General features: G+C 38.6%; 1 protein-coding gene across 1 annotated transcript; it reads left to right on the top strand.

Annotated features, from left to right (window-relative positions):
• Positions 1-9,525: 9,525 nt before the first annotated feature.
• Positions 9,526-10,510, top strand: LOC136220663 (uncharacterized). The gene is made up of 2 exons (XM_066008462.1): positions 9,526-9,677; positions 9,749-10,510. Exons 1-2 carry the CDS (start codon positions 9,558-9,560, stop codon positions 10,019-10,021), a joined length of 393 nt encoding a protein of 130 aa, XP_065864534.1. The 5' UTR covers positions 9,526-9,557; the 3' UTR covers positions 10,022-10,510.
• The last annotated feature ends 326 nt before the right edge of the window (positions 10,511-10,836 follow it).

Raw genomic sequence — 10,836 nt, 5'->3', positions numbered from 1 at the left:
TCTTTCGTCTTCCTCAGGCTCAGCTTGCCTTTTGAGGTTCTATGTAGACTTAGGTCCATCCTGACCTTGTTGAACTTGAGGCTTTGTTCCTCTGGATACAAACCAAACCTTCTTCGGTGGAGAGACATCGTCTCTGGAGGGGCTTTGAACAGCTTTCCTCTTTCTGTCCTTTGGGTCAGCTTGAGCTCTTGTTTCCTTCTTTCCTTTTCGGGTCACCATCCTCTTTGTATCCTGAACAGCGGCCCCTTTTCCTTTCTTAGGGATAATTGGTTGGTCGTAGACCAAGCCGAACAGTGCAGCTGCATTAATTTCTATTCCCCAGGTGTGGATTTCCTCAACCAAACTCACCTTGTGATCTTTGAGGATTCTGGTAATAATGGAGCCTAACCTAAGGGTTCCAGTGCTCCGTTGAAAACCACCGATAATAAAGACTGCATATTGATCAGCTGGTAGTTCAGCATGTGATAAATGAAGCATTGCTCGAAGTTCGTTGCTGAGCAGGTGCAGTTGATCTTGGGGAAGAGGAAGTTGGTCAATATGTAGTGGGCCATCTTCTGATTCTGACCCATGGAAGTGCTGGATATCTCTCCTACGTGATCAGCGGGTTTGCAGAACTCAACGGGATACTCAATTTTGTCTTGGTCACCTGATTTTCTGAGTTGAGCTCCTTCGTTTTTCAGCTTGAGTAGTGAGGCAAGGTAAGCAGGTTTGATGAAGATATCCTTCCCTCGAACCTTGGTGACCATGTAGTCCCGGTTATCATCAGCGACTCTTAGGTTAGCGTAGAATTCCTTCACTAACTCAGGATAGGTAGCTTCTCGAACTGAGAACAGCTCGGTCCAGCCGTTCTTTGTGATCCACTCACAGAAGGGTTGCTCAGCTTCCACAAATCCCTTTGAAAACCATCGAGATTGGTCAACCTTATACCCCCTTACACTCTCGTAGACTAGAGAGTAGATGCGTTCCACGGGTTTCTTTGCCTTGTCCTGCTTTTGCTTCCCTTTCGAGGAGGTGGCTTAGTCAGCTTTGGTTTTCTTCCTCGGTGTAGTGACCTTTGAGTGGTCACACTGACTAGTTTTTTGAGACTTGGTGGGAGTCTCACTATGTTCCTGCTGAGTAGGAGATTGAGGGTTTTCATCGGAGCGGTTATCGTCGTTGTAACAGCCTCCGGAGAGATTCTGAGAATCCGATATGATTTTCAGAGAAATTTGAGAAGTTTTGGGAATTTTGGAGAGAAGAGGATTTGAATACCAGAAATTTCTAAGCGTAAAGAGGTAAGAGTGGGAAATCGTCCACTATTTATAGAGATGTCGAGTTGATCTGAAGCGTTGAGGTGGCCGTTTGACCTCGAGATACTCAATCGACAAAGATTCTGGCATTTATGACACATTCGGCGCATGTATATTCTAATTATTACGCTTACGTCATCCTAGGTGGCTATTTAATTCGCGTGTTTTGCATTAAATTTTACAACGGATCTTTACTCAGTGTTAAGGATTCTAAACGTTTAATGTTCTGAGTAGTTGGTTCAACGCAAAGGAATTATTTGTGTGCTTAGTAATTCAGCTTGAGATAATCACTCAGCGTGTACATCTACTCAGTATGTAATAGACATAGATTTAGCATAAATCACTCATCATGGTAGTCAACTCAGCATGCATATATCACATATTATACTTAGAATTTATTGAAGAGGATTAAACATACCAATGGCTTCTCTAAGTATGTTGAATTGCTCACGAGCCAGTAGCTTTGTGAAGATATCAGCAAGCTGCTCGTCCGTTGGGACATAGGTCAGCTTGATCTCTCCCTTGAGTACATGATCTCTGATGAAGTGATGTCTTATGCTGATGTGCTTCATCCTGCTGTGCTGGATTGGGTTCTTTGATAGGTCAATGGCACTCCTGTTGTCACATTTGACTTCAATTGTTTTAGTCTGAACGCCATAATCTTCTAGCTGTTGCTTAATCCATAGGACTTGAGCAACACAGCTTCCAGCAGTAATGTACTCAGCTTCAGTGGTTGACAGGGCTACTGACGCCTGCTTCTTACTGAACCAGGACACAAGATAGCTTCCGAGGAAGTGACATCCTCCTGAAGTGCTTTTTCGTTCAAGTTTGTCTCGTCCATAGTCAGCATCAGTGTATCCAATAAGTGTGAAGTCATGAGTATTGGGATACCATAAACCTGCATTCACTGAGCCTTGCAAGTATCTAAGGATTCTTTTTACAGCTATGTAATGAGATTCCTTAGGGCTAGATTGATATCTAGCACGATAACATACTGAAAACTGAATGTCCGGCCTACTAGCAGTTAAGTAGAGTAGAGAGCCAATCATACCTCGGTACAATCTGCTGTTTACTGACTTACCATTTTTGTCAGCGCAGAGGACAGTGTCAGTGCCCATAGGGGTAGATATTGACTTGCAGTTCTCAAGTTCATACTTCTTCAATATCTCCTTAGCATACTTAGTTTGACTGATGAAGATGCCATTTTTCCCTTGTTTGATTTGAAGTCCAAGGAAAAAGTTGAGTTCTCCCATCATTGACATTTCAAACTCAGTCTGCATTTGCTTACTAAATTCCTTGCACATTGACTCGTTAGTGGCACTAAAAATAATGTCATCAACATATATCTGAGCCAGTAGGGTATCTTTACCCTTCCTCTTAATGAATAAGGTTGTATCAGATTTACCTCTGACATAATTTCTAGTCAGCAGGAAACTGGTCAGCCTCTCATTCAAGCACGTGGTGCTTGCTTGAGACCATACTGAGCCTTTTTGAGTTTATAAACGTGGTTTGGGAACTTGGGATCCTCAAACCCTGGAGGCTGATTAACATAGACTTCCTCGTTTATGACTCCATTAAGGAATGCACTCTTAACATCCATTTGAAATAATTTAAAATTCATATAACTTGCATACGCACATAAAATTCTTATAGCCTCTAGCCTTGCCACTGGGGCAAAGGTCTCACCGTAGTCAATACCTTCTTGCTGACTGTAGCCCTGAGCTACAAGTCTTGCTTTGTTCCTAACCACGTTCCCTTGTTCATCCAGCTTGTTGCGGAAGACCCATCTTGTTCCTATGGTCTTCTGGCTTCTTGGTTTCGGCACTAAGTCCCATACTTCATTTCTTCTGAACTGATCAAGTTCTTCTTGCATTGCATTCATCCAGAACTCATCGTACTCAGCTTCAGCGAAGTTCTTTGGTCCCTGAACTGAGACAAATGCTACGTTGCTGAGGTATCTTCTGAGTTGATTTCTTGTCATCAACGTGTTTTCAGCAGCATCAAGAATGGCACTCTCTGAGTGTCCTCTTGGTATTCTGATCTCTTTTGGTAGAGTGATGTCTTGAGCTGGTTGTGTTTCAACAATCTCTGCAGGTGTAGATTGGTCAGTGAAAACAATTTGGGTTTCACTTTTACCTTTGGTCAGCCCTTGAGGTAGTGACTCAGCGGCTGTTTCTTGGTCAGCGGGTGCTGAGTATGGATCATCCTCAATCAGCTGCTTGTCTTTTCCTGCAGGGTTAGTTTCATCGAACTCAACGTGTACTGACTCTTCTAAGACCTGAGTTCGTTTATTGAAAACTCTGTATGCTTTGCTGTTTGTTGAATAGCCTAAAAAGATAGCTTCATCAGCTTTTGAGTCAAACTTAGCTAGACTGTCTTTGGTATTTAGAATAAAACATTTATAACCAAAGGCACGAAAGTATCCAATGTTGGGCTTTCGTCCTTTCCAAAGTTCGTAGGGAGTCTTCTTTAATATGGGTCTGACTAGAGCCCTATTAAGTATGTAGTACGCTGTGTTGACAGCTTCTCCCCAAAAGTACTTTGGAAGCCTATGCTCACTCAGCATTGTCCTGTCTATTTCAACCAAGGTTCTGTTTTTCCTTTCAACAACCCCATTCTGTTGAGGCGTTCTAGGAGCAGAGAAATTATGGTCAATGCCGTTGGCTTCACAGAATTCAACAAATTGTTGGTTTTTGAATTCTCCACCATCATCACTTCGGATGTGAGCTAACTTAAGGTCTTTCTCATTTTCAAGTTTTCTTACTAAATTTGAAAACGTCTCAAAGGTTTCATCCTTGCTACTCAGCAAGATGATCCAAGTGTACCGAGAGAAGTCATCTACAATGACCAAGGAAAATCTTCTACCACCCAAGTGTAGCAACTCTAATGGACGCTTAGTTGAGACAATGTTTTTACTATGAAAAGATTGTTTGGTTTGTTTTCCAGCTTGACAAGCATGGCATAATTGATCTTTTTCGAACTTAAGTTCTGGCAGTCCCTCAACTAATTGCTTTCTTGCCAATTTGGCCAGGAGGTCCATGCTTACATGACCAAGTCTCTTGTGCCATAGCTAGGAATTTTCTTCCTTTGACACTAAGCATACAGTTTTTGAAAATTTCTTTTCTAGATTCAGCATAAAGACATTATCAATACGAGGGGCAGTTAAAATCAACTTATTTGTTTTACCCTCGAATATTTACATCCAGTGTCATCAAATATAACTTTTCTCCCATTATCACATAGCTGAGCTACGCTGAGTAAGTTATATTTGAGTCCGCTGACTAGGGAGACTGACTCAATAGTAGGATTACCACCAACGGTTCCTGACCCTACTATCTTACCCTTTTTGTTGTCTCCAAAACTTACGCTTCCACCTCGTTTACGTACAAATATGATGAACTGAGTTTCATCACCAGTCATATGCCTCGAGCATGCGCTGTCAATTTACCACATCTTTGACTTCTCAGCACACCTCAGGCTTACCTGCAATATAGCTAGTTATCTTTAGGTACCCAAGTCTTTTTGGGTCCTTGTTTGTTAGGCTCAGCAGGTAAAACATCATATTTAAGCTTATGACGACACACTTGGACAGTGTGTCCATTTTTCCCACAGAAGTCACAGCTGACCTTCCATTTAGGATATCTCTCTGACTGGTCAGAACCCCAGTGCTGAGCATGCCAGCACACCTTTGTGGTGTGTCCTTTCTTCCCACAGAAGTCACACTAGACATTCCGCTGAGGATTCCATCTCTACTGACTAGTACTTCGGTACTGAGTGTTCAGAGGAATGTTTCTTTTATTAGGAACCTTGAGTTGATTTTGAATAGATGTGACATCCTTTCTCAGTTTCTTAGAATCTGATTGGACCTCAGAGACAAACTTTTGCATAATTTCTACGTTGCTATGCAAAGTTGAGTTGTCTTGGAGAAGATATCGAAGGTCACTCAGTTTGACCTCCTCAATCTCGTCACATCGCTTGCTGAGTGCTCTAACCTTCTTGTTACACTTTTTGATAAGTGTGTAGAGGTCACTCAGGGCATTTATCATTTCATTTCTGAGCAGGGGTAGTGATATTACCTCAGTTGAGTGTGCCTCATCGTCAGATGCAACGGAGGGGTCAGCATGCTCAGAAACACAAGGCTCAGCAAGCTCATCTGCCATGAAGCAGATCTTTGCTGACTCAGTGGCATCGTCTCCTCATGATGATAACTCATCACTATCACTCCAGGTTGCCACCATTGCCTTCTTGCTGTTCTTCTTTTCCTTCCTCAAGGTAGGACAACTTGATTTGATATGGCCAGTTTGATGACATTCAAAGCATGTGATTGGCTTTGAGCTGTCCTTCTTGTACTTGCTGTCGCTGGACTCAGCTTTGTACTTGTCAAACTTCTTGTAAGGCTTCTTTGAATACTTATCATTCTTTCTGAACAGCCTCTTCATTTTTCTAGTGAACATGGCCATCTCTTCATCGTCTGTTGAGCTCCCGTCAGTGGAGTCAGCTTTCATGATAAGAGGCTTTTGCTTCTTGTCCTCAGACTTCTCCTTCACCTCAAAGTTCTTCATTGAGATCTCATGGGTCAGCAAAGATCCAATGAGTTCATCATACTTGTAGGTGGTCAAGTCTTGAGCTTCCTCAACAGCAGTTTTCTAGGCTTGCCAGCTTTTAGGAAGACTCCTCAGTATCTTCTTGACTAGCTCTTCCTCAGTAAAGATCTTGCCAAGTCTTTTGAGCTCGTTGATAATGTTTGTGAATCTTGAGTTCATTTCAGAGATTCCTTCATCATCATTCATTTCAAACAGCTCATATAACCTCATGTGCTGGTTCACCTTGGACTCCTTAACTTTGTTGGTTCCTTTGTAGGTGACCTCCAGTTTCTTCCAGATCTCCTGCGCTGACTCACAACCTGAAATCTTGTTGTACTCTGCAGCATATAACGCACAGTGAAGCATGTTTATAGCCGAAGTATGATTTTGTAGCTTATTGAGATCATCCTCTGTCCACTTAGTCTCAGCTTTAACAACCGTTTGGCCGTCAATAGTTTCAACAGGAACAAATGGGCCTTGGACTATAGAAAGCCATGCACTCATATTCGTTGCCTGAATGAAATTTTTCATTCTGTTCTTCCAAAAGGTATAGTTAGACCCGAAGATCAGAGGAGGCCGAGTAATGGACAGTCCCTCAGGAAGAATCTGAGTTGTCTGATTTCCTGGGAGGAAACGAGTGCTGTTCTCAGCCATTGTGGGGATCAGCTCAAGATAGTTATATCTTGCTCAGTGAGCTTTTAGGCTCTGATACCACTTGTTGGTCCTTTATAACGTGACAAGGTTAGTTCCAAAGGGGGGGGATAGGAACTATTTAAAATTTTATCCGTTAAGGCTGACTTCTTTTCTTAAGAAAAGGTTTACACAGCGGCGCTAAGTAGTTTTAAGACACAAGCTTAGTCAACTTGTGACTAAGTCTGTTTCTTTCCTTGAGTCAGGAGATACCACTTAGAGTCTATTCCTGAACTCAGCTTCTTAGTGCACTCAACTCAGCGTGAGTTCGTTACTTAGTCAGTTTTATAGCAAGCAATATATAAAGGAGTTTAAGGGTTAGAAATATGTTACTCAGCAGACATATCCTGGTTCGGCCTCTCCGCCTACGTCCAGTCCCCGGAACGCGTTCCGAGCTTTTTGAATTCTCTACTGAGCTCTTTAAAGGTAGAGCACGAAATCTTTTACAATAGAAGTTGAGTATACAAGAGTACCTTCCTTTATACCTCTACTCACTCCTATAACTACCGCTGAGTACTATAACCGAGTACTCAGCCTCTCCTTTCTATTCTTCTAGAAATGATAAAGTGTTTGTCCTAAACAACAATTGCTAAGACACTTTAGATGATTGGAATCACTCTAGACTTTTACACAATGATTGGAAATTGGTGTAAGATTTTGCTTTGCTTTTCTCACAGAACTTCAAGTATGAATTTGGTCAGCGTTACGACTAATTGAAGATCTGTATCGAATGAAGAAATTGAGAGGCCTTTATATAGTGACACTTCAAGCACCGGTAATTTCGAATTTCGAAATAACCGTTGGAGGCTAATGGCTTCCTGTCGTTGTCACTCAGGACGTGCTCAGTGTCGTTGGCCAATGAGATTCTTGCATCTTCTGTCTACGGCAGTGCTCAATAGCTTTTCGTCAGATAAACAGAATGTTTCGACATTTACGGCAAAGTCTTCCAGACAGCTTCCTGCGCCTTCTGAACTTTACCCAAAGTAGAAATACTTTGTCTATAAGTTGGTTCTGTTCTACCGCTGACCTGACTGCATTGTCGCTCAACTCAGCAACTTCCTCTTGAAGCTTTTGATAGAAGGCTTCTCGATCCTTCTTCATGCTGAGTCGTCGTTTCACTTGATACGACTGCGTTTTATCTTCTTGGTCCGTGAGGTCTTGATCTATTGACTTGGGCTTGACTTCCACTTATGGGCCTTTAGACTTTTTATCTTAATGTCTTATAAATCAATAAACTCAACATTGAACAAACACATTAGTGTGAATAAATCAAAGCATTTAAATTTAATGTGTTAGAATATTTTTTATCATTTACTTAAATAATTTTGTCAAATCAAAATCATGTGGAAAGGTGTTTCAACAAACACCTCCGCCATGCATATCGCACAAAATCCCGTCTTCCACGAACGCACAAAGCACATTGACATCGACTGCCATGTGATTCGTGAACGAGTTCAAGCCGGGATCATCCGTCTCATGCCGATCTCTTCCACTTTACAACTCGCAGATCTCTTTACGAAGGCCCAGCATTCACCGCACCTCCGTTTTCTCATTGACAAACTCGGTTTGAAGAATCCCTATCAAGCCTAGTTTGAGGGAGACTATTACAGTAAAGAAAATGAAAGAACAAGGTTGAAGATGGAGTTCTGGAGTTCGGACTTCAAATGGAATGAGAGGAAGGAGAAGAGGCTTTTGGATTCTCAAGATTCAAGTTTACGTATTGAGAGAAGATATCATCTGACTCAAATACAGTAAACATAATAAATCAAAGGGTTAGTGACTTTTCACTTAACCAAGGGTAATCTGGTCATTCCGCAAGCTTGGAGGCTATTTTAGACTTTTACCCACATTGGAGCATTCTAGAAGAACCCCATCTCCTTGTGCTTACCCAATTATCCCCTAGAGTAATCACCACCATTCATCATCTCCTGATTTAATCAATGGTGGTGATTCATCCACTTGTTACGTCCTTTTTTACTTAGTCCCCAAAATTGCTTGCTCAATACACCTAATTACAAATATAAAATGTAATAGTTAGTTGTTTTTATCTTTAATGAGAAATACAAGATTTAGTAAATTCCTTACCTAATTCAATTTTTTATATAAGATGAAAGAGAAAGGAGAAGGTTACTGATTTATAGTCAATTTTTTTCGTTCTTCTCTTTTTCTTCCTTCTCTGTTATTCATCTTCAGTATTTCAGTGAATCTTTAATTGTTGATTTCCAAATTTATTAATATATACATGAATACAAACACTCTTTACACTTTTAGCTTTTTATACATAAATCAACAAAATTAAAAGTTAAAATGCCTTCTAAAATGAACTGATAGAATCAATTTAGTCCAAATTGGACTTTACCTATCAACTCATTAGTCATCTTAACAAACTAGTCTTAACTTTACAAATTTTAAATATTAAAACTGATTATATTTGATTAAGTTTTCAAAGTTTGTCTAACTTAAGAATTGAATTACATAAAATTCAGTTTAAATTAAATTAATCATATTTGTCAAAATTTAAAGGTTATTTTTTATAAATTAACTATATAAAACTATAAATTAAGGATAAAAATAAACCTAAAATTATCAATCAGGATCAACAAAATCAAATTTTATGTAACCACTCAGTTCTTAAATTTTAATTAAATTAAAAATACAATCAATTTTAATCTCTAAAATTTAAATTAACTTATGAAAATTTATGAAATTAAAAATATAATTGATATATAGAACTTAATTTCAACTAAATTGATAATGTTTGATCCCTTATTGATAGAATTACTAAAGGTTGAGTTAAGCATTCTTGGCATATATGTATAAAACGTGTCAAAAGCATAATGAAACGTGTCAAATGATAGTGAGGAATTAAAAAGTACGTGTCAAATAGCATTCATTGTGTTGTAAATTGTAATCCACATAACAGCTAGCAGATAAGTTAATTGTTGTTTTGAAATGTATATATATTTTGCAGATGATAATTCTTTTAAATTAAAAAATGGCAGCTGCAAGATATTTGGGAAAGAAAGAGTCCATGAAAGCTTCCCTTATGAAGCTCCATTACTGTTCTTCTCCTTATGTTGATTCTTCCGCCAGAGTTTCATCCACAACTACTCAGGTTATATCTTTTTTAGTTTTTACTAACAGTAAAGAAAAGTAGTAGGTTTTAATGTAAGAAATGAATTTCAGGAAAGAAGAGAAGAGGGGGATGAAAAATCAAGAACAAGAGAATATGTAGCAGATATTGGTAAAGAGGGAGTTAGGAAAGCAAGAGAGATAGCTGATGAAGCTAAAAAGAGTTTGGATGGAGCTTGGGAAACTGCTAAGGACAACATTTTAGATAGAAATGAGGAAAACTATAACATTAATGAGGAAGACCCAGTTGTTGATGAGATGAAGAAGCTAGATGGGCCTGTTGATACTGTTGCATATAGAAATATGGACACCAATCACAAACTTTGATCTTATCTTATATTTACATATTATATGTATATATTCTTGCTTGCTACTTTTAAGTGCTGGTCAACATTACAAGGGAAATGCACAATTTTAAGATATAGCGACCAAACATTAATCGGACTTGTCGCTAATACACGTTGACTAGTTTTCAATAACCAGTGCAAACTTTGTGGTCAGTTGTCATTACCGGCTTCAGTTGGTCGTTGAAGTTAGGCATTATGTTCGAGAGAAACAGTTAGAGGGTGTTTGAGGAGCGTTTAGCGTTTCACTCCAAACCGTAGGAAATATAGCGTTCGGTTCGGTTTATATAACCGTAGTGTTTAGTATTACTTTTTTTTTTTTGGAAACTGCAGCGTTTTGGAGCGTTTCACGAAAAATTTATATTTCGAGTTTTTTTTATAAGCAGCAGTTTGTAGTTAGTTGTTATTGACAGTTGTTATTGACAGAATTATCCTATTTATTTTCACAAAATATGTTTATTTTTTAACATTATTTACATTTCTACAACATAATTATCGGAAAACAAGATTTTGTTGCGTTAAATAAATTTTTTATTTTTTATATAGATTATTTTTATGAACTTGTGTATCACATTTTTTATTTTATAATAGGATAAGGTGTAAAAATATTTTAATATTGCCTTTTGTATAAGTTGGATAAAAAAAATTCGATATTTCATCGAATTTATAAATATTAATTTTTAATTTTATTATTAAATCATAAAAATAAAAAATATCTTTTTTAGAACTTCTGGTATGCGTAAAAAATAAAATATATTATTTTTTAATAATATCTAAAATCCATTCAATTTATCAATG

Source organism: Euphorbia lathyris, chromosome 2 (genome assembly GCF_963576675.1).
Source record: "Euphorbia lathyris chromosome 2, ddEupLath1.1, whole genome shotgun sequence".
Classification (NCBI taxonomy): domain Eukaryota; kingdom Viridiplantae; phylum Streptophyta; class Magnoliopsida; order Malpighiales; family Euphorbiaceae; genus Euphorbia; species Euphorbia lathyris.
The sequence above is the reverse complement of the archived record's forward strand: the minus strand, read 5'-3'. Positions and strand labels throughout refer to the sequence as shown.

What these genes read in the sequence shown, in the direction of transcription:
- LOC136220663 (XM_066008462.1), top strand. Translation starts at nt 9,558, where the DNA reads ATGGCAGCTGCAAGATATTTGGGAAAGAAAGAGTCCATGAAAGCTTCC. An exon ending in TTTCATCCACAACTACTCAG is followed by an intron (nt 9,678 to 9,748) that starts GTTATATCTTTT and finishes AATGAATTTCAG; the next exon opens with GAAAGAAGAGAAGAGGGGGA.